The sequence below is a fragment of the Lepus europaeus genome, chromosome 15 (genome assembly GCF_033115175.1).
Source record: "Lepus europaeus isolate LE1 chromosome 15, mLepTim1.pri, whole genome shotgun sequence".
Classification (NCBI taxonomy): Eukaryota; Metazoa; Chordata; class Mammalia; order Lagomorpha; family Leporidae; genus Lepus; species Lepus europaeus.
In genome coordinates, this window is record NC_084841.1 from 10,954,204 (window position 1) to 10,978,476 (window position 24,273).

General features: G+C 46.1%; 1 protein-coding gene across 2 annotated transcripts in view; it reads left to right on the forward strand.

The window, feature by feature from the left end:
* The window catches only part of TRIO (trio Rho guanine nucleotide exchange factor), a 387,461-nt gene that overhangs the window by 280,543 nt on the left and 82,645 nt on the right, over positions 1-24,273 (forward strand). For both annotated transcript variants that reach the window (XM_062211811.1, XM_062211812.1), the window contains exons 31-34: positions 201-302; positions 4,877-5,019; positions 5,592-5,691; positions 19,414-19,657. In XM_062211811.1, the coding sequence (XP_062067795.1) occupies positions 201-302; positions 4,877-5,019; positions 5,592-5,691; positions 19,414-19,657 (589 nt within the window). The remainder of the gene's footprint in view (positions 1-200; positions 303-4,876; positions 5,020-5,591; positions 5,692-19,413; positions 19,658-24,273) is intronic.

The window sequence follows — 24,273 nt, forward strand, 5'->3', positions numbered from 1 at the left end:
GCAAATGAAACCCAACACACGTAGTCTGAGAACAGAATTTTCTCATTTTAGCTAAATATGGTTGCCTACCAGTGTAAAGGAACTATGTTTTTTAAAACCTAGCATGGCCACTAGTCTCCAAAAACTGTTTTCTGGGGCTCTGTTGTACATCCTGCCATAAGTTTACTGTCATCTAATTACATAATTATCTTTTTATCCAGACGTCAGAGTTGGGTGTCACAGAACATGTTGAAGGAGATCCTTGCAAATTTGCACTGTGGGTGGGGAGGACGCCAACTTCGGATAATAAAATTGTCCTTAAGGTACGTTCATTTGAAGCTGGGGATGCGCTGTGCAAAACTCTTACTGTGCCTCTCTTTGCTTTATCTTACTGCCCATGTCCACGTTGTTTTCTTTGTTCTTGATGTGTTCTGTTGGGGTTGGTGACTGCTGGAACAAATTGTCTGGTGGTAAATAGTCTTGACCTAAACCTCCAAATGCCTCCTAAAGGAACAAATGAAAGGTGGCCTTTTAAGACTTACTCCATTTGTCCAGTCTTAGACATAGTTGACTGTGTAACACATTCAGGAAGTGGAGGTACAGGAGGAATGAAATGCAAGCCAACAACTCTTTCTTGAGTTTCCAAAGGAAAAAAAAACATTGAGTGCACTTGAGGGGCTAAGACATGCCCACAGCCTCTGCAGATCCCTGGCACTTTGTAGTTTGAGGTGAGAGTGTCAGTACTGTTAGCATTTGCAGATCAGAGACACTAAGGATTTTTTAGGTGTTACAGTCTTTAGGGGAGGACAATATTTTTGAACATCTGATTTGAACTCTGATTATCTTAACCTCTCCCAGGAATGGTGAAGAGCCTAAGGATGTCTTCCCTCCTTCTGTGGTTGAGAAAGTGCACATAGAACCTGCTGTCTGGAAAGACCATAAAAAGCTTTGGGCTGATGTGGGGAAGTGGAGCAGAGGATGTGTAGGATTCTGAGCAATGAGCTGAGGGCATAATAGGACTCTGGTGTGTGAACCTGCATGTTGGCTATTGTCTCTTGCATGCCTTTTCATTGCCTCAGAAGTTCCAGCATTCTGAGCTATTCATCTGAACTTTGCTTGCTCAGAGCCCAATCTTTAATGGCTGCTGGCTGTGGAAGCCATCATGTTTCTGAGGTTCACTTATGAACAGTGGGGTGTTTTGCAGTGAATATATGAGTACCAAGCCAATGTGTTCTTTTTAATACTGCCATAAAGGCCTGTTGTGCAGAGATTACCTTGATAGCTGCATTTTTAGGTAACTGAATTTTTCTGAGGAATAAAAATTTTAAGGTTCAGGACCTTAAAACTTCCAGCTTACCAGCTGGACTCTGCTGTGTCCTCATGGTCAGTGGCTGGTCAGTATACCCTAACCCTAGGCTAAGTACCTCTGGCCTCCTAGGTTGGGGAAACAGACTGGAACCCGTGGCAATAATGGGAGGGAATCCAGGTTGGGCCCCTATTCCTAGTCCTCCCATTGTTTGCAGGGTGATAAATGGAACTATGGCTAAAAAAAAATGAAAAAAACTTCCATCTTATGTATTTTATGTATTGATCCAAATTAACTTCAGTGGCAGATGCTGAAATGTGCTTCTGAGAAATAGTGCCAGGTGTTTTAGCCAGCAATGGCCTGTGTCCACTTAGGACATAATGAAGTGCTCACGTGACAGCTGACAAGTAATACTTCCTGTGGGCTTCTCCAGTTGAACATTTTCTAGGCCGTTTGGTATAATCTTCTGACTTCCAAGGAGAGACCAAAGGGAATGATATCCTCCTTAATTTCAGGGATGGCTCTGTGGTGGTGATGGTGAGATGTGATCGTGGAGGCAGTGGTGGTAGTGTAATGATGTAGAAGAAAGTAAGGGTATAAATTTTGGTGGTGGTAGTGGTATAGATGTTGGAGGTGACAGTTTAGGTAATGGTGATAGTGTGGCATAAGTGGTGTTGAGGGTGGGGTGGTGATGGTATAGATGGTGAAGGTGGTGATATAGATGGTGGTGGTGGTCCCAATGTAGGTGGTAGTAGAAGTAGTAGTGAGTGTGTAGGTGGAGGTGTGGTGGCAATGGTGGTGGTGGTGGGCCGGTGCCGTGGCTTAACCGGCTAATCCTCTGCCTTGTGGCACTGGCACACCGTGTTCTAGTCCCGGTTGGGGTGCCAGATTCTATCCTGGTTGCCCCTCTTCCAGGCCAGCTCTCTGCTCTGGCCCAGGAAGGCAGTGGAGGATGGCCCAAGTGCTTGGGCCCTGCACCCGCATGGGAGACCAGGAGAAGCACCTGGCTCCTGGCTTAGGATCAGCGCGATGGGCCGGCCGCAGCGGCCATTGGAGGGTGAACCAACGGCAAAAAGGAAGACCTTTCTCTCTGCCTCTCTCACTATCCACTCTGCCTATCAAAAAAAAAAAAAAAAAAAAAAAAAAAAGGTGGTGGTGGTGAAGACAATGGTATTGGTTAACTGCAGCAATGATAATGGCCTTGTAGTTGTAAAACAAAATTTTGGTCTGTTTTACTTTTATTGTCTGGAAGGGAGAATTTTATTTCCAAGTGCTTATAGGTCAAGACTTCCAACAGTGTAAAACTGATTTTTCCCTTGCCTTAACCAAGTCAGACTTTTTACTTAATACTGTAGATACCTTTCTCTTACTGTTGTGAAAATTTGACATTTTTTTCCTTGTTTAATTTTTTTTTTTTTTTTTTTTTTTAATTTTTGACAGGCAGAGTGGACAGTGAGAGAGAGAGACAGAGAGAAAGGTCTTCCTTTGCCGTTGGTTCACCCTCCAATGGACGCCGCGGTTGGCGCGCTGCGACCGGCGCACCGCGCTGATCCGATGGCAGGAGCCAGGTGCTTCTCCTGGTCTCCCATGGGGTGCAGGGCCCAAGCACTTTGGGCCATCCTCCACTGCACTCCCGGGCCACAGCAGAGAGCTGGCCTGGAAGAGGGGCAACCGGGACAGGATCGGTGCCCTGACCGGGACTAGAACCCGGTGTGCCGGCGCCGCAAGGTGGAGGATTAGCCTAGTGAGCCGCGGTGCCGGCCTGTTTAATTTTTTTAAGGTTAAGAGAATTATTGCCCATTAACATAGTGATCAATTCGCATGCCATTTTCTGTTTCTGAACCACATGAGCAGTTTTCCTCCATTATTTACAAACTCTGCCAAATGTTATTTGTCAGATACTTCTCCTCATGTAACCTCTCAAATGTTTGTATCAGGTATTTAAATTCCGGTGACAGTTCTGCAGCTTTCAAACTTTTCTTTCCTAAGACACTTGTGTACATAGCATCTCAGTTCCTTAACCACCTTTCTACCTCCTCCCTCAGAACTGGGAGTAGGGAGCAGTAGGCTGCCTTGATCTGACATTCATTTCCCTGGTATAACCTCTAAGTAACTCTATAGACCTGGTCTCTGGTTAGAACATTTTACATAAGAAAGAATGTTATCAATTTTAAATTCCTTTCCCAGCATGGGCCCAGATTTTCTATTTTAAAAACACAATATACACAGTGAGAAATGTTGGGCTCCCCTCCCTTCGTGATCTCATCTATGATCCCACTGACAATTACATTAATCATTTACAGGGAATTATGCTTATATCATAGGGAGTTGGTGTTTTCTGTGAGGAAATCAGAAAATTGTTACCAAGGCCCAGAACATGTAAGAGATGATACTTCCTACGAGGCAAAGTGGAAAAAAAATGCCTGAAAAATGTGCTGGCCAGTGTGTGCAGCCAGCAGATGTGTGTTGAACCATTTCCAGAGAACTGTTCTCCAAAGCTTTATCAAATTCATGCAACTCACCATGGATGACTGGGCAGTTGGTGACCTTGGGCACATTTCTTAGGGTCCACACCTCAATTGTCTTTTTACAAGGATGTTTCAGAAAGTTCATGGAAAATTGAATTAAAAGATGTTTTTTGGTGCAAAAAATTTTTCATATTTGTACATGTGAGCAACCTTCAAAGTATTCATGGAAAATGCAAATTATGAAAAAACTGTGCATAGATTTCAAAAAAATTTGCAGTGAAGTAAGCTTTCATATTTTTTTTAAGATTTATTTATTTATTTGAAAGAATTAAAGAGACAGAGAGAGAGAGGTCTTCCATCCACTGATTCACTCCTCAAATGGCTACAATGGCCAGAGCTGAGCTAATCCGAAGCCAGGAGCTTCTTCCAGGTCTCCCACATGTGTGCAGAGTCCCAACCACTTGGGCCATCTTCCACTGCTTTCCCAGGTGTATTAGCAGGGAGCTGGATTGGAAAATGGAGCAGCCGGAACTCAAACCGGCACCCACTTTGGGTGCTGCAGGCCAGGGCTTTAACCCACTGTACCACAGCACCAGCCCTGCAAGCTTTCTTTTAATTCTGTTTTCCACAAACTTTTGAAGTCCTAGCATTAAACAAGCATTAAAGCATTAAACTAAGGGCACTACTCCATGGAGCCCTTGCCGGAGTGAAGGAAAGAGTGTACCTGAAGACCTCATCTGGCATTGGGGAAGGGTGTGAGTAGCTGCTGCTGTTGCTTGATGAGGCCAATGGACAAGGCAGCAGGTGTCACTGACCAATGCTTGGTTTCTGCCCAGTTAGGCTCAGAGACAGTTTGGTTTGGGGGTGACTCTGTTTTCACATTTACCCAAGGCTGCTGTAGATCTTGAGAGTGATTGGAATAGTCAGAGATCCAGAAAATAAAAAAATTTTAATTTAAAAAAATTTATTATTTGTTGGCACATTAACCGTGGGATGTGGTTGCTTTTCTGCTAGTGTCCTTTTGAGAATTTGAAACTCAAAAGAATGTGGGAGACCTGTGTGTGGTTGGTGCAGGTAGTAGCAAGGGTGTTCTGTCTCCTGAATGATCTGACACCTTGTTAAGGCTTCCAGCATAGAGAACAAGCAAGACTGGATAAAACACATCCGTGAAGTGATCCAGGAGCGGACAATCCACCTGAAGGGAGCCCTGAAGGAGCCCATCCACATCCCCAAAACCGCTCCCACTACAAGGCAGAAGGGAAGGAGGTGAGTATTCAGGGGGACTCTTTTGTAAGTTTGTTTACTTGGATGGAAGTGAACAAGGCAGCATTAACTTACCATTTTTCAAGAATCAGTTTCATAAAGCACATTTTTTAAAGATACTGATTGTATTTAACATTCTTAGTAATGAAACTGCTGTGTCAAGACAATGAGCTCCGTCGGCTCAAAAGCTGTGTGTGTCCCTCACTGGGTTCCCCTTTGTGCCCCAAGCAAGATTGATTGTGCCTGTGTGAATCATGCAAGTGACCTTGACCAAGTTACAGAGCATATAGATGTTGCTGTTTTCTCAATTCTAAAATGCAGATAACCAAATCACTCATATTTTATTATGCTGAGTATCCACTGGAATGATATGTGTTAGACACTTAACACAGCAAGTAGCAAAAAGCTTGTGCTTAGTGGAGCGTGATTTATTGTCTTTGATGTAGCGGTGGTAGTGTACAGTCACACAGGCCAGTGTGCACTGCTTTCAGCAATTCGATTATTTATCTAGCAACTGATAGATGCTCTTTCCCAGTCTAGCAGTGTCAAGAATTGAAAGTTTCTTTGTACTGCAGGGATGGAGAGGACCTGGACAGCCAAGGGGATGGCAGCAGCCAGCCTGATACAATTTCGATTGCTTCCCGCACCTCTCAGAACACCCTGGACAGTGATAAGGTGAGCTGTCACCAGCACTTTCAACGGAGAGGTGAATGGCCTCTCTCAATCAGTAAATGACAGTTTACCAGCAGCATTTCTGAATAGTCACTCTGTGTGAGACTGGTGCCTAGACCTCATGGCAGGGGCAGAGACTGTGGGAGCCAGGGTGAGAGGATTTAAACTCTGAGGATTCAAGAGAAATTGCTCCACTCTTTCCATCTCCCACTCCTAGTACAGTCACATGGCTTCCTATCAGCATCCTTTGTGGCAGCCCTGCGGTGCCCTGCCAGCACCTGAGTGCAGCAAGGCACAGAGAACCTGCCCTGGCCTCGGCCTGCAACAGTGATGACCCCCAGTGGTCAAGCTGGCTGTTTCAGTACTGTTTGTGTGGGTGTGCCTTCTTCAGAAGTGGCCCAATTTCCCATGATTTTATCTTGGTAGAATTTAAAAACCCACAGAAGAGACTGACAGTAAAATTTGGAATCCTGGGTTTAACTGATGGCAGACCTTAAGAAACTTGTCAAAGCCAGTGGAGGCACTGATGGCCATGAAATGTCCTCTTCCCACAGAGATAAGCATTTCTGGAATGCTAGAGCAAATTCTTCTTTTAAAACTTTGGGCAATAAGTAGGGGTTTTATTGACGTCACCATCAGGTCAGAATCCCCAAGTTTCTAGCCCTGCATTGCATGGGACCCTGGTCCTGGTGCTCGCTGGAGGAGTGTGCTGTTGGCTAGGACTTCCATAGCACATTTGCTCATGGGAAGGAGCAGTGTCTAGGGATGTAATTGCTGGCAGAGAACAGAGTCCAGTCTTCAGGCAGTTATTTCAGATGACACCTCTTAGAATCCTAGCCTTCAGTTTCTTCTCACTTGGTTTGTGGAAGAATCCATAGTATTTAATGTTCTGTAGTTTTCAGGACAATTAAGTAGATGTAAAATATTGCTCTGCTACAATGATTTCATTTTTAAATCCTTCTAGTTTGAGTAACTAGATTTTTTTCATGCTACTTTTTGAGTTCACCAAATAATAATGCCTAGAACTTAGAGTGCTTAGCATGTCAGAGCTGGAGAGTAAAAAGATTCTTATTTTGTTCAGCACTCTGTGCTCTTATTAGTGTCTAGCAGATATTTCTTGCCAGGAATAATAATAAGAAATAAGATAAATGATATGTTCAGGCATTGGGTCTAATAGCATTTCTCTGGGGCCCTACTTCATGGCCATTTATTTAGTTTAAAAATTGAAATTTGAAGTTGGGAACATTTTGTTATAGTAATACTTATTAGTTTTACTTTCTGAAAAAAAAATCAGAGTGATTGAGTTCCTAGTCAGTTTACATGAGTGCCACTTAAAAGAACAGTCAGAAATGATAGTTGCTGGAATGTGAAGGGGAATGGCCAGCCTCATTCAAACTGTTCACACACCCTTCTAAAGAATCTCCATCAAGTCCCAAATTCAGTCTTGCAAGGCATACTCTCAAGGATCTGTTCTGGGCTTGCCCTAGATATACATTTAAAGATTTATAAAAAAATTAAATACATCATTTGGATGGAATCACCAGAGATGAACGTAAGAAGTTACCTCTTTGGGGGCTGGTGTTGTGGTGTAGCAGGTGAAGCTGCAGCCTGTGACGGAAACCCAGAGGAAGCTCTGGCTTCTTGCTCCCATCTTGCCCAGCCCTGGCCCTTGCAGCCATTTGGGGAGTGACTCACTAGATGGAAGTTCTCTCTCTGTGTCTCCCTCTCTATAACTGTGCCTTTCGAATAGATAAAATAAATCTTAAAAAAAAAAAAAAAAAGAAAAGAAATGACCTCTTCAGGGGTTAATGAAGACTCTTCTGGGTTTATCCAAGAAGCAGGGGTGACTGTGCTTTCAGGCAGTTTACGGGAAAGGTGGGCCATTGCACCAAGGAAACGCCCCCTCTGTCCTGGATAGGGCCTCCATTTCTAGTTCGTCAGAGATGGAGTCACCTCTGGCCTAGTGGAGCCTCTGTGGCTTAAACCCTGCTGCTCTCAACCCTGTGCAGCCCTGGGCTGTGAGGCAGGTGGCTCATTGGCCTTCATAGGGGCTTCTACAAAAATGAGATTCTACCCTGGTGGTAGCGATGGTGAGATGAGCAGAGTGGGACATATATGAACTTGGAATGCAGATTTTATTTGTTCCCATTGAGAAAGGAAGAATCCATCACCAACAGGAAAGTCTGGGTTTGCAGAAATGAATCATTTTACCCTAAAAGTCTCCTGGAAATTTTTAAAGAACTATCTATTAAGTATTTTTTTTTTTTATCAGAGCAGGTAATTCACCAATGTGTTTATTTCAGCTAAAGTGTTATTTTTAAGTTTATTCCTGAGCTCAGAAATCCCGTGAGGTTTTTTTTTTTTTTTTTTTTTTTTTTAAGATTTATTTATAAGGCCAGCGCTGCGGCTCAATAGGCTAATCCTCCGCCTGCGGCGCCAGCACACTGGGTTCTAGTCCCTGTTGGGGTGCTGGATTCTGTCCCAGTTGCCCCTCTTCCAGTCCAGTTCTCTGCTATGGCCCAGGAAGGCAGTGGAGGATGGCCCAAGTACTTGGGCCCTATACCCCATGGGAGACCAGGAGAAGCACCTGGCTCCTGGCTTCGGATCAGCACGGTGCGCCGGCCGCAGTGTGCCGGCCACGGCGGCCATTGGAGGGTGAACCAACGGCAAAAGGAAGACCTTTCTTTCTCTCTCTCTGTCTCTCACTGTCCACTCTGCCTGTCAAAAACTAAAAAAAAAAAAAAAAAAAAATTAAAAAGATTCATTCATTTATTCGAGAGAATTAGACAGAGAGAGGAGAGGCAGAGACAAAGAGAGAGAGAAGTCTTCCATCTGCTGGTTCACTCCTCAGATGGCTGCAACGGCCAGAGCTACAGCAGTCCAAAGCCAGGAGCAAGGAGCCCTCCGGGTCTCCCATACAGGTGCAGGGGCCCAAGGAGTTGGGCCATCTTCTACTGCTTTCCCAGGCCATAGCAGAGAGCTAGATTGGAAGTAGAGCAGCCAGGACTCAAACCAGTGCCCATATGGGATGCCGGCACTACAAGCGACAGCTTTACCCACTATGCCACGGCGCTAGCCCCCTCAGTGGATCTCAAAAATTATATATCGTCAATGTTGGGTTGATGACTGCTCAGGAGAGAAAATGGCACACATATGGGATGCCTGCACTGCAGGTGGTGGTTTTACCCTGTACACCTTCTGCCTGTGCAGGCCTGGCTCCTTCTACCCAGGCCTCTGGGTTCATTTCTTACCGATGCCTTGGGTGAAGTATGTGGCAGTGACGGCCTCGCGGTCAGCAGCACCTGTCCTGACATCCCCATTCTTAGCCTTCTTGAAGCAGTGATGCACCAGACTTGCACTGTGTAAACACACGTGGTGTACATTTCCTTCAGTGCCCATTGCTGAGACTAGGTCTGTGATGGCCTCCAGAGTACAGAAAGGGCAGAAAGTGTCTCTCCGCAGTGATAGAACTGCCATGATTGGCTGCCTGTGTCCTCGGGGCCCATGTTTGGGTTTAGGATATATAGTGTAGGGGACATATTGAATAGGCCTTACCGTGAAGGAGTTGCTTGCTGTACTCGTGTTCCCTTTGCCGGCGCCGTGGCTCAACAGGCTAATCCTCCGCCTTGCGGCGCCGGCACACCGGGTTCTAGTCCCGGTCGGGGCACCGATCCTGTCCCGGTTGCCCCTCTTCCAGGCCAGCTCTCTGCTGTGGCCAGGGAGTGCAGTGGAGGATGGCCCAAGTGTTTGGGCTCTGCACCCCATGGGAGACCAGGAGAAGCACCTGGCTCCTGCCATCGGAACAGCGCGGTGCGCCGGCCGCAGCGCGCTACCGCGGCGGCCATTGGAGGGTGAACCAACGGCAAAGGGAAGACCTTTCTCTCTGTCTCTCTCTCACTGTCCACTCTGCCTGTCAAAAATTAAAAAAAAGAAAAAAGAAAAAAAAAGAAAGGTTTTCTTTCAGCCGTGTCCCTTTTTATACTTCTCTGGTAGAGCATTTCAGGGTCACTAGATGACTCTCAAGAGACTACGTTATGAAAATTAGGGAACCACATCCTTCCTTGAGTCAGTTTGCCAAATGCACTGTTTCTGTGACCTCCTCTTAACCAACGACCCCCTGTCTGCTGTGACAGTAACTCCTCATGTGTCTCACAGTTTTTCCCACCCTGCATATTTCAAGCAGCCCCTGATGACTCGGGCAGATGGGTCTGGCAGGAGAAAGCACTTAATGACGTTCTGCTGTTCAGCTTAATTTATGATGTCTGTTATGAGTTAGTTGTTATCATGGAATTTGGTTCCATTTCAGAAACTGGGTGGGGGGATGTTTTTGACTCAGCCTTTTGGAGAATTCTTAAGGAAAAAGTTATCTGCCAGGGCTGTTAGTAATTCTCAGATGAGGCACAAAAGGGTTAGGAAAAGAGTCGGCTAGGGAGGGCCTCTGAGACAACCTCTTTCCAGGGAGCTCAGTCAGCAGAGCTCCATCGGGCTGGTCACAGACACTGCCCCATGCCTCTGCAGGCTCACTTCCTGCTGGGAAAACATCAGTTTTAAAATATGCCATCTGTTTGTTCCAAAAGTGAGTTAGCTCCGATTATTGCTGATATTTGTGGCTGACAAAAAGATCTTATGAAAATATAATTTGAGTTGCAGAGGAATCAGATGCTTTCCAGATTCTTACCTCATTTGTCCTGATCTGTGTCCCTGAGGTAGGGAGGGGATCAGGCTTGATGACCCCTGCAGAGCCAGAAGCAGGCGACGTGGAGTTCATCGCCTCTCGTTTTCTAGACCTTATTTCACACTAGAGCTGAATTTGGAGGTAATTACTTTTAATGTATTAAAGAAACACTTTTTAGATCAGTCACCACTCTCTGTCTTGTTGGTCTGTGATATATTTCCTTTAACTAAGTAAAGGAATCAGACACAATAGCCAAGGCAAGATGAGGTGTCCCATGGAAGAGCCCGTCCGGGCCGCAGAGTTCAGCTGTGTGCTGGCCGTAGGCTCTAAGGTAGCAGGTTTTTGCTTCTAGTGAGACTGGCAGTCTGCATGAGCTCTCCCAAGCTTAGAACATGAATATATGAATCCACATGTTTTAAAAAAAAGTAAGTGGTTACAGATATCCACAATGATAACAGTAGCTCTGTGCTGGGGATGTGATATTCTGTGTAGTTTGGAAAGTCTATGAGCATTTTTTTCAGGAGACATTCTACATGCAGGAACTTGGTGGCACATAGGTAAACTGCAGAGTCCAGATAGTGTGTAAAGCAGCTAATGCAAGTCCATTTTAAAGCATGGTTTACGTCAGTCTCGAGAAGGGAAATATTTCTATGAAATGCTTGCATTCAACCCACTGAGGGACAACTGCATTTTCCCACATTCTGCCCCAATTCATTGGTTGCATTCCTGGCCCAGAAAAACAAAATTTGCCTGGATGAGGATGCGTCCTGGGCACTGCACACCCTCCCCTCTGGCCGGAGTTGCTCAAGAAAGTTGGTGCTCAACCTCCTGGTCTGTCCAGAGTTCTGAGTTTGCCAGGACCTTGTGTAGGCTTTGCCTTCTCAAACCCTCTGAAGCATGAAATTGAGTTACTTAGTGCAGAAAGCTTCCTAAGGACTCGTGCATGGTTTTCATGTCCTCACAGCACTCTGGACTTGGGATTTTCTCTGCTCCAGGTTCAGCACTAGTAGTGTCAGGCATATCCAGGTCAAAGAAGGTTGTGCTGGCCTCTGTGCCTCGATAGCTGGTGGTCTTGGGCAAGTAACTTAACCTCTCTGTGCCTCAATCGCCTCATCTGTATATGGCGACCAAAATACTACACCCGTCATAGAGCCATGAGCTTTGGAAGTGTGTTATGTATTAGAACAGTGCCTAGCAAGTACTGAACCTGAAATGAATGTTAGCTATTTCTGTGTCTTCATTGTAAAAGTGGCTTCCTGCTGCCTCAGTCTTGGGCTGTTGACCTCTATTATGCTGCTGCAGATTACTGCCTCCCTTTGCTCCGTCTGGGCACCTGTGGCACCCATAGCTTTAGAGTGTAATTGTGCTCTGGAGAAGCTGGAGGCTGTCCTAAGAACAGGTTGCTGAGCCCTAGTGCCTGGCCTCATGCATATACAATGTGCATTTACAGGGGAGATGCATTCATTCACAGGTATTTACTGATGGCCCATGCCATGCTGTCTGTGGTAGGTGGCTAGGGCACAGCACAGGCATGAACAAAGGAGACAGAACCCCCTGTTCTCTGGTAGGCTCTGAGATGGATTACTCTGGATGTGTCTTTCCTTCTTTTACTAATCTTCATTTTCTATTTTTCTCTGTGACCACAGCCTTCTAAATTATTTTCTTTGATGAGTTTTTTAAAGTACTGTCATGAAGCCACAAGTTGAATGTGATCTTTGATAACTTGACCCAATCAGAAAAGCAAAATCTCTGACAGTAAAGTAGAAAACCTCACTTCCAAGAAAATGCAGATTTTTACAAAATAAATAAAATTTGGCTAGAAATTTAACAAACTATTTATGAAATTGGTGGAACACTGGGAGGTACTTGACATAAACTTTACAGGATATGGTCAAATTTACTGTTGAGGATGGTGATGCACTTTCATCCAGATTTGAGGCAGGTGGTTTATTTTCACTGTTTTTCTTTCCTTTTGAGTCACCCAATCAGCTGGTTAACATTAGCTGTTTAAGGACAGTTCTTCAGACTGTGTCGCTCCATTAAAGACAAAAAGCCAATTCAAATTAAATTTTCTTGATAATGGTCACTTGGGAAATGGAGCAAGCCAGGTGTCTTTGGGTTAAATTGTCCTGAGCAGGGTCTCGTTTTTCAAGACACTGAAGTGCACTGAAAGTGAGACAGGTGGTTTTCAACTTTTTTCTCATTTTGCTTTCAGCCCAGCCAAGAAAGCTTTCAGTTTACAGGCTGCAGTACTGCCTGCAGGACCCATTCTAATGCCTTGAATGTGAGGGGAAAACCAGCACGGGTCCAGCTCAGCTGATATAGACTGTCCTCGCTGATTTGCCCAACCTTTTAGATTTAAATTTTACCTTACCTTTGTAGTTGCATCTTTTCAGTGTGGCCATTTTTCATCGCTTGCCCTCCCAGCTCATGTGTATGATGCACTCAGGAAGCCTTCCAGGCCTCCACATCTGGAAACAGATGTGTGATCTGTTAGTAGAGAGGAGAGGGGGTGATGTCCCTGAGAGCTGCACTCATTCCTTTCTGGATGAAATGATGAGTGTGGGCAAACCACTGCTTTTGAAGGGTATTTTCTCACTTTTTTTTTTTTTTTAACTCTGACAAAAGCACATAACAAACTTGACCATCGTAACCATTTTTCAGTTCTCGCAGATTTCTTTTTGTGCCCCCAGTATGTCAGAGCCCATCAGTTGCCCTCTTTGACACTCCAAGCTGCAGAGTTAAGCAGATGCTTCTCTGCTGAGCTTGGCCCTGTGCACACCAGCCTGAGCGTTGGTGTGAGTGTGGGAAGCCTGTTGTTCCTGTTGTTAAGAGGGCCGCTAATAAGCCCCAGCCTCTGGGAAGTTGCCCAGCGGAGAAGCCTGGGCGGTGAGAACCTGGGGCGTAAGAGCGTTTATTTGGGGGATTGTTCTGGCTGCCTGCGGTTGCCGTTTTTTTTATGTAACCGTTGCCAATAACAGAGCTGTGTTCTCTAATCCTGTTTAACCAAGGAATCATTTTTGGTCTACTCTGTGTGAAACCTTCATGAAGCCACAAGACCCTTTTGTGAGGTTTCTGAGTGACTGAACTGTAGTGGGCTGCAGGATGTGACTGTTCACAAGAGTCGATACACTTTGTTCTTTAGGGGGAAATGGCTTTTATTAGACCATATTCCCCTTTTCCTTTTGAATTGCTCTCAAAATACTAGCCAGATACCCACCCGCAATTGATCTTTAACACATTAGTTTTGGGTCCTTGAAGTAGAACCATCTGCCACCTCATGTTCCATGAATCCTGTCTTCCCTGTTGGAACTGGCCCAGAACTCCCCTCTGCACTTGCTCATTCAAACCAGGTGTTTGCTGTTGTCTGTCAAGGACTGGATGGTCTGGGGTCTGGTAACACACAACTCCCTAATAACAGTATACCAGGGTGTGGCGGTGTGTACTGCTGTCCTCTGAAGAGCGAGGGAAGACTATGGCCCAAGCCGCAGTGGGAGAAGTGCCCAGGAATGGGTCTGCTTCGTTACTAATGCCATCCAGTTTCAGGGAAGGCAAGCATGTGGTGTGGTTTCTTCAGAAAACATAGAAAGTAAATTCTCTGCTGTGTGGCGATCGTGGAAGCTTCATGTGCCTGTGAACAGAAAGGAATATTTCCTTCTTTTGGGTGAGACAGAGCAGTGAATGCAGGCGAAGTCTCCTTGGTGTGATCTGGCTGATTATCCATGTGCCTGCATAATGAGGGTCTCCTTGGTAGCCCTTTTCAGAGGGGCATGCCGTGTTCTCTGGCAGAGACAGCACAGAAGCTGCCAGTGGCCCATGGTCCTATTTTAATGGCATGTTTGTTAGTTGCCACATTAATTTTTTAAAGGCAAAAGTTGAAGATCTCTTAAAAATCTGTCTTCTGGTGCAAATTTTACAAATGTGAGTGTGAGTCATGAAAATAGAGATTTTTCACAAAATTTGCAATCCTAAAGTAAATGCATGTGGTTAGAAGCCCAGGACAGAAGTCTGTGAAAACTTCCACAAAATATGGATGGAAAGAACAGTGTATTTTTTTTTAACTAAATAAGTGAAATATGTGACTCTTTCAATATAGTAATGACATTAGTTTGCTGGACATGCAGCTGTTAAGAATTCAGCCATACTTAATGACGTGCAGTTATCTGAACTTTTTCTAGTTCAAAGTTTAATTCTTTTTCAAAGACAGTGTACAAGTTGAATATCCCTTTTCTGAAACGCTTAGGACCAGATGTTTTTCAAATTTCTGATTTTGGAGGGATTGGGGAAGACTTTCATATACAGAGTGAGATAGCTTAGAGATAGGACCCACGTCTCAACATGGATCCATTGATCCAAGGATTTCATGTATACCTTATACACAGCCTGCAGGTAATTCTGTATCATATTTCTAATTCACCTGTGATTTGGCTGGGACCCGACATGTGAGATCCAGGAGAGGAGTTTTCCTCTCGTAGCATCGTATCTGAGCTCCAAAAGGCTTAGATTTTGGAGCAGTTTGGATTTTTGGATTATTGATGCTCACCCTATAATAATTTGCTTTGCTTCCTCGAAATAGTTAATACAATATTTTTATACAAAAAAAGGGTTTTTTTTTTTAAATAGACAGATCTGATTTTTAAGAGGTGTTTTGTAGTTAAAAAGTTTAAGATGTTCAAGTGTGTGCGCTGAGACAGAATCCACAGGACAGCTTTTCTGTGGTCTAGAATACACCCATTTGGTTCTTCCCTTAATGATAGGTTTCTTACCTATTCTTAGAGGTAAAAATCAGTTGTTTGATTGGGAAGATTTTTTAATGATAATTTTAACACTGTTTGAAATATTATTCTGGTTCTGGGTTTTCTTATATTCTCAAAAGTCTTTAAAAAAGATTTTTAATATAGTAAATGATTCTTTATGAGGACAGGATGGATTTCTTTATGCTCTGTCAAGGACACAGATGTTTCCAATATTTTTTGATTACTCTGTAAGGGGCTAGAAAAATGAATGCCAGAAGTAAAGTCTAACTTAATTCTCATTCTTGGATAGCCCCATGCTCCCCTTCCCACCCTTCCCCCATCACAGAGCTGAAAAGTGAGTGAGACTGTGGAGGATAAGGCAAGAAGAGGCTGGGCTGTGAGCTGTGCCCTCCCAGGGCCCGGAGTGATGCTGCTGGGGGGTCTGGCAGGGAAGCCTGGCAGGGTCGGGCTGGGGGCTCCTCACACTCTGCACAAGCTGTATGAAGGAACTAAGTGGCTGGGCCGCAGGTTCCAGGCAAGCTGCACTGTGTGGCCAGTCATTGCTTGGCACTGGTTCCCATACCGAAACCAGGAGCCTGGAACTTCATCTGGGTCTCTCACATAGTTGGTAGGGACCCAAGTACTTGAGCCATCATCTGGTGCCTCCCAAATTGCATATTAGCAGGAAGCTGGATTGGAATTAGAGGTAGGATTGGATACCAGGCATTCTCTCTTTTTTTTTAAGATCTATTTATTCATTTATTTGAAAGGCAGAGTTATACAGAGCAGAGGCGGGGGGTGGGGGGTGGGGGGGTCTTCCATATACTGGTTCACTCCCCAGATGGCTGCAATGGCCAGAGCTGTGCCAATCTGAAGCCAGGAGCTTCTTTTGGGTCTCCCATGCTGGTGCAGAGGTCCAAGGACTTGGGCCATCTTCTACTGGCCATAGCAAAGAACTGGGTAGAAATGAAGCAGCCGGCGCCACGGCTCACTTGGCTAATCTTTGACCTGCGGCGCCGGCACCCTGAGTTCTAGTCCTGGTTGGGGCACCAGATTCTGTCCCGGTTGCTCCTCTTCCAGTCCAGCTCTCTGCTGTGGCCCGGGAGTGCAGTGGAGGATGGCCCAAGTGCTTGGGCCCTGCACCCGCATGGGAGACCAGGAGAAAGCACCTGGCTCCTGGCTTCAGATCGGCGCAGCACGCTGGCCATAGCGGCCATTTGGGGGTTGAACCAACGGAAGGAAGACCTTTCCCTCTGTCTCTCTCTCTCTCACTGTCTAACTCTGCCTGTCAAAAAAAAGAAATGAAGCCTGGGTCTCAAACCAGCACCCATATGGGATGCCAGCACTGCAGGTGCAGGGTTTACCCACTACACCACAGCGCCGTCTCCCCAGACATTCTAATATAGGAATGCAGTGGTCCCAAACAGTGACTCAACCCACTGGGCCACATCTCTCACCCCTCTACTTTGGACCTTTGAATGTTAGCATCTTTCCTTGTTCATAGAGATCTATGTAAAATTTAGCATGGTTCCCTACAAAGAAGTTTATATAATTTACAAGGGGATTAAATATTTGTAGAAGTTTTCTTTGTGGCTTTGCAAAAATGCTTCATTTTGTTGACATTAGAGCTTCATTGTGGAAGAGTTTTGTTTTGTTTTCTCTGTGGTTGTCATGTGTTTTTTTTTTTCCTAACTATCTAAACTTTCTCTTTAAAAGTCACCACTTAGATTGGGAGGGTATGGACAGCACAGACTTGACAGTTCTCAGCATGGCGGGTGGCCCGAGAGCACGCTCAGGAGTGGGAGCCATTGGAGGACACCCAGATCTCCCATTCTCTGCGTGTGGATTTGTGCCCAGTGGGCTGTCTGGGACAAGGGTGTTCCCAGCATGAGCCAGTTCTTCCCTCCCCCACCTCAGGGACAATTTCTCCCACTCACCACAAGGACTGTCTCCAGCACTGCTGCAGCCCAGCTGCACCCTCTGTCTTTGTGGGCTGCCTGTGCTGATGCCCTTAGGTGACTGCACCACCAGGCCTGGCCTAGATCGAACCCAGGCACAGTCAGAGAGAAGGAGCCATGGTTTAAGTTTTTCATGCAAGACCTTCACTGCTACAGAAAACCTGTTTTATCTTTTTCACTTAGCAAATGTTTGAGTTCTTACTAGATACCAACACTGTGCAAGGCAGGCTTCAGGGGAAATCTAGATTGTCCATCAACTGGTACAAGCTGTGAGCCTACTGTTAACCCTGAGGCCTTGGTGGTAACCAGCTGACCCTGTCCTGTCCTTAGGGTTCAGGCATGGGAAGTTCAAGGAAGTGATACAAACCTGTTTTCTGGTGATGAGGGCAAGCAGACACACACACAGCACACATTCACACAAATACAGACACACCCCAGATGTGGCTTATTTCAAAACTGAATAGTAGTTCCTGAAAACTGGTTGGTAAGAGATTTTCCAGAGGGATTTTTTTTTAAAGATTAATTAATTTATTTGAAAGGCAGAGTTACAGGGTTGGAGAGGGGGATCTTCCATCTATTCATTCACTCCCCAAATGGCTACACAGCTGAAGCTTGGCCAATACAAAGCCAGGAGCCAGGAGTTTCCTCTGGATCTCCCTCATGGGTGCAGGAGCCCAAGCACTTAGGCCATCTTCCAGTGCTTTCCTAGGCGCATTAGCAGGGAGCTGGATCCAAAATGGAGCAGCCAGCACTCCAGCCAGCAGCTGTATGGGATGCTAGCCCCTCCAGAGGGATTTGATGAAGAACTTAGAATAAACAGAGTAGGAGCATGGGGCTCCAGGTATAGGGATAGCATGGGCCAGGGGCATTCAGGATCCATCTCAGAAGTGAGAGATGGGTAATTCCAGCTGTCAGCAAATGAGCCCAGGAAGGTAAGGGACACACGCCTGTGGAAACGTGAGTCCTGTGCTAAGGAGGTTGTGTCTGAGGGTTTTGGAAAGGAGGATGATGTGTCTGGATCACAGGATCTACTTCATAAGGAGTCACCTGGGGCCAGTGCTATGGCTTAGTGGGTAAAGCTGCCGCCTGCAGTGCCGGCATCCCATATTGGCGCTGGTTTGAGACCCAGCTGTTCCACTTCTGATCCAACTCTCTACTATGGCCTGGGAGAGCAGTAAAAGATAGCCCAAGTCCTTGGGCCCCTGCATCCATGTGGGAGTCCCAGAGGAAGCTCCTGGTTCCTGACTTTGGATCAGCACAGCTCCAGCTGTTGTGGCCATCTGGGGAGTGAACCAGTGGATGGAAGACTGCTATCTCTCTCCCTCTCTCACTCTCTCCCTCTCCCCCCCCCCCCCCGACACGTACCCATACCTCTCTATAATTCTGCCTTTCAAATAATAAATAAATAAATCTTTTAAAAAAAAGTAGTCACCTGATGACAGCAGAGTTTAGATGGTTTGGAAGGAGAATCTGGGGTCAGTCAAGCGTCTTAGGAGGCCACAGCAGAAACCCAGGTGAACACCTTCGGAAAGCTGCCTGACTGACAGCCCCTGGAGGGGAAGAGTGAGGCTTGTTTAATGGGGGTGTCTTGATGGCGATTCTGTTACTCAAAAGACAAGACCAGAAGAGACCAGGTAGGAGTGGAGGCATATGCAGACATGGAAATGTAGAAGGTATGCTGCACGTTCGAAATGAGCTATGGCCGTGGAGCTTCTGAGTGATTCATGGAAGGCCCAGTGGGAATTGAGCAAGAGGGTGGGGAAATGGGAGTGGCACCAAAGAGAACTCTCAGCAATGGGGAGCGGGCTTGCTAAGGATGCCAAGATGAGATGGTGCTCTTACCTGAGTTACCAGCCCATGTCACTCCAACCTCCTGCTCTGGGGGCTGCTACTTCCCTGTTCCAAGTGATACTCTGAGAGACTGAATGCTCCACTAGGGGAGGGCAGTTGGGAGCAGAACTTGAGCTCACTTATCACCAAAGTTCCCAGTCATCCCCCCAAGTAGCTTTTACACAGAGTTATTAATGTACCATAGTTGAGAACTAAAGCTACAGCCTTCAGTGAGGGAGATGGAATGTCTCAGGTGCAGAAGGCTTTGGAGGCTTACCTGAGAAGTTACATCTGATTCCAACATGAAACCATTAGAAAATTGTAGTCATGGCTGAGAACTTGGGCTAGTCCAGGACTCTGCAGTCTGTCCATTGAGATACAAAAGGGCAGCACAGCTACAGGGCTCTCACCAGCACAGTGATACCTTGACTGGAAACTGGAATTCCTGGCGGAGCTCACAGCTCCCCTTGGGATGGGCCACTGGCTGTTGCTCACTGACCTGGTCCTCTTCCTCTGTCCCTCCCAGCTCTCTGGTGGCTGTGAGCTGACAGTGGTGATCCACGACTTCACAGCTTGCAACAGCAACGAGCTGACTATCCGGCGCGGCCAGACAGTGGAGGTCCTGGAGCGGCCGCATGACAAGCCTGACTGGTGCCTGGTGCGAACCACCGACCGGTCCCCTGCAGCAGAAGGCCTAGTCCCCTGTGGCTCCCTGTGCATCGCCCACTCCAGAAGCAGCATGGAGATGGAGGGCATCTTCAACCACAAAGGTAAATCATCAGGGCCCAGGCAGCAAAGGCTTGCAGGAAGAGGGTTTTGAGCTGGACCCTGGGAAAGTTAGGGGCCCAGTCAGACTGTTGGAAGAAAGGCTTTTAAAGTGAGATAACTGGGCATTTGAACAAAGCAACGTTGGCATTCTCAGGCAGCTGCTTTAGATAATGGTAACTGGAACAAGACTGCTTCTCCCTGGGTCTGGATGGATCTTCCTATAGGGTGTATATGTTTACCTTTTGTGTTCTCTGTTGCAGCGGTATACAGATGTGGCTTTTGAGCACTTGAAAGACAGTTGGTTGGGGTGGGGGTGTTCTGCATGTGGAAAGTATACACCGTGTGTCAGTGCAAAGAAGAATGCATGGTTACTTCATAGTCTTTATGTGTGAAATACTAATGTATTTCATAGAGTTAAATGTGTTGTTAGGATTAATCATAGGTTTCTTGCTACTTTTTGAAATATGGCTACTAGAAAGTTTTAAACTACATGTGCAGATTGCATTCCATTTTTGTTGTACAGTGCATGTTTAATCTTTCATCTTAGTGAAAAGTTAACTTGAGTCTTTACAAACTTTTACGAAATGGTCTGCAGCTTCTAGAAGTGCAGAAAGGGTGGAGTGTGTGTTCTGTGAGCCACACAATGTTACCAGATCATCACTGGTCTAGACTTTTGCATAGTGGCCAGTTCTTCCTGGTTTGGGTGCTTGTAGTTTGATTTCCCTTCCTAAGAAAACATTTCTATACCGTGCTTTATTCAATTGCTTTTCTATTAGCCTTGGAGCATTCTGGTTGCTTCCTTTGTTTATCACCTGTTCATCATGACATGTCCTGGAGGCCATCCCCTAGCTCTATTGGCCCCAGTGACACATGCACAGGACATGGCAACTGCTCAGCTCAGCTCATCTCATTAATTATAGGCCCAACCACGTTCCAGGTTCCCGGGCACCCAAATAGGAATTTGTCACCTCAGTAAGCAATGGGAAGAATTAAGCTATTATTTCTCCAGCGATCTGAAGAGAAAGGCAGAGAATTTTCTGATTTTGACCAGAAGCCGACGTGTCCACTTTGGTCAAGTTGTATGTGTGTGAAGAGCGTCGTTGGACTTCCCCTGTACTCTTAGTTCAGACAGAGACCCATGCGGTGCCATCTCAGCCCATTGCAGAGCGTTTCCAGAGTTACATCATACAGTTGTCCTTGAGTTTGAGTTGAAAATAAAGCACAACTTTTCCCCTAGTTAATCTGTTCTCCAGAGGAGCCCTGGTAAAGCATACTACAAATAACACTTGTTCTGAAAACTTTCTCTCTGTACAGCCTGTCCTGCAGTGTACTCTCACTTGCTGGTGTTCACAGTTGCTGGCTAACAGAGGAGAAAGAACCAAGCACTAATCACAGTTGATTTTCTCCTGAAAACTTCTGTGGGAGGTTGGGCTCCCACTTTTCTTTGAGTGACAGTTCCATCTTGTGTTCTCTGATTCTCAGACCTGGAAGTCTGCTCCCTGTGCTTCCCAAACCTTCTAGGGCACTCTCTTCACTGAGGTGCCGTTTCTCTGGTGAGCAAGACCTGAGGGAACCAACAGCCATCAGTGGTTCATTCCAGGGGACCTGGAACTGTCTTCTTTTCCCCCTTGCTTCCTTAGTTTTGTTTGTTTTTCTTGGAATGTAAGGAAGCAGTGAAGATTAGCTGTTCCATTGCAATGTTAGGACCAGGGCAGTAACAGAACTATAGGTCGGGGGAAGGAAAATTACCTCTGGGCTTTATGACAAGTCTCTGGCAGAGAATACTGTCCAGGTTCAAGTCCAGGAAAATCAGGCAGCATTGAGCAACAAGGGATAAAGATCCTGGAATGGAGCCCACGCAGACCCTGGGAGCAAGAAGCCTCTGCCACCTTGGGCCCACACTTTCCTCTGCCTGTCTTCCCTCTGTGTGGGAAAGGTGCATGCCCTTGTGATTGTTAATACGTTGGTGTGTGGCCAGGCTGTTGGCCATCCACTTGAATCTGCTCACCCAGTATCGCATTCTGAACCCCTTGTCCATTTTAAGAACATTCTGGGCTTGACAAATGTGACATTGAGCAAATTAACTGTTGAGAAGCCAATGTGTGTCCTCCTTGTGGCTGGGCCAGACCTTCTCAACAATGTCAGACCAGCAAGGTGTCTTGCCCTCCACACTTCAAAACACACAAACTTTAAGGCACTGCCGTTACATGTTTGTCTCTTGTCACTTGTTTTTAATCTCTAAAGAGAGTTTCTTAAATGTCTCTTATTCTTTCTGCTGTGAAAGAATAGGAGGAAGGAGCACATTCCTTAGTGTCTATGTCCAAAACTTTCTCGGCCTTAGTGCCTCAGTAATTGTTCCATAACTTTCTTGTCTAAACAATTTAAGAATATGTAAATTTTAAATGGAAAAAAGATACTTATTAAGATCAAATGTGTATTTACTTGCTTGGGAATGTGAAGCTGTTTTAAGGACTTTAATGAGTACATATACATCAGCCAAGAAGGGCCCAATACTCAGTGTAAGTGGTGCCCAGGCTGCCCTGCTGTTTGTGGCTATGGCCTGACAGGGCCGTGTGCTTGGCATTCATGGTACCAGGTTCCTTTGGTTCAGCCACACAGTGTATCCTAAAGTTGACCTGAAAAGAGAATAAAAATGTAATTTAATTGCACAATTTGTTTTCGGGGAGATATTTTTGTGTTTGAAACTAGACTCCACCGTGAACATTGCTCCATTGAGAAACACCCTCTATTTTGTGGGAAAAGCTCGTTTTAGAAGCCTGCTGTCCAAGCCCGGCATCCTTTATAGACAGGCAGCCTTAAGGTCTGACGGCCCCTACTGGCCTCGTTCCAGCTGCCATTCCTCTTTCTCACAGCATCTTAGTTGTGACTAAGCAGACACTGCAGTTTGCAACCAGAGTCAGCATTCAGCACCACTCGTGCACAGCCAGTCTCATTTGTGTTGTCTTCATACTGTCCGTGTGACCTCGCATGCTCTGGGCTTGGGGCCCAGGAAGGGGATTTGTGGCTGTGCCTCAGCGAGTCTCACGTGCAGCTGGGGCTGAGAACCACCGCCCTCCAAGCACTCCCTGGAGAAGAAGCCTTGACTGGCCAGGGAAATGTGTGTCAGGTAATCAGCTCTAATCTCCCCGTAAACCCCAGAGGATTTGCCCTGTCCATGTCTCAGCATGTGAAATCTGCCATGTCAATCTGTCCCAGAGAGTAACCAAAATGTCAGAAATGTTGATATTTCTGACAAGGCAGATTCAAAGCATCTCCATTCCATTAAGCCCCTTTGTTGGAGCCATTGCTCTCCCCGGCTTCCTTCACGTCCCAGAGATGCCGTACACCACGGGGTCCATGCACTCAGCTCCAGGGCCATTCAGGAGGAGCTCAGGAGCACGTGCCGGGCAGCAGTGCCTAGAGCTGGTGGTGAGTGGAGTTGAAAATATTCAGTAAAAATAGAATGGTGTGTGTCACTCACCAAGGCAAGTCAGAGTCACTTTCTGCAGGGAACACGTCTGCGCGCCAGGCAGGAATCTCCTTAACTGTTAGCTTTTTTACAGTGTGATGAGGACCCAGTCTTTAATGGTCCCTTTCAATTGCCTCACCAGCCCCCATGTCTGGCAGACCCCCGAACGTCCTCTCGCTGCCTGCCTATGTGCGTGGCCTCACATGTACCACGCAGCAACAGTCTTCTGCTACCCAGAACAGCATGTTTGAAAGACTTGAGTCTGGAAGGTCGCTTGCAGCCCTCACAGAATTGAGGAAAAGACTTTCTGGTGGTGAAGCTGGCGTTTGTGGTGGGAGCTTCCGGAAGGGGCCCTGTTGAGCTGGCAGGGCGTGATTCTCACGTCAGGAGGCCTGAGTTTGGATTCCGTCTCTGTCTTTGGTGATTGTGCAACCTGGGCCTGAGGCAGGGCAAAAATGGGTGAACTCTGAGCTCTCTACCATTCTGAGCTTGTATTTCTTAGGAAGCCTCTCAGTGTACAGTCTAATTCCAAACCTCCCACCTTTCATTGTGTGATGTCTCAGTGAGACAGCAGGTGGTCTTTTTGCCAGTGCTTTGGTATGTCTAGAAGAAAGCACTCATAGAATGCACCTTTTCTCTAAAAGTTGTTCAGAATGATGGGTTTTCCCCTTTGAGTCTTGGTAGTTCGGTACCTTCATCTTACAGTGAAAGAGTTGGAAGCATGGTTTATTTACAGTGATTGAGAACAAAAGGACAACATTATAAGAAATAAAACCTCTTGCTTGTTGGTTACTTGAACCGGTAAAGCCAGGGGCTGTAACTCAGCATACTGCACTTACTGTGAAACAGGTACCAAAATCTAACACGCACAGGCAAGTGGGGACCCTCAGAATCAGTCTCTTGATTAGGCTGCCTGCAGTCCTCAAAGATAAGAAGGAGGGCTTTTTCCTAAGCACCAACCCCTCCCTGACACTCCTTATCCCATCTCACTAGATAAATTTAAAAAATGAAAAATCCTAAAGGGAAAATATTTATCCAGAATAACCTTGATCAAGTTACTGAGTGTTATAACACCAATGCTGACACCAGAAAAACCTGAAAGGGACCGTCCCAATGAGATGCACTCCAGCAACAGGCCCTGAACAGGAA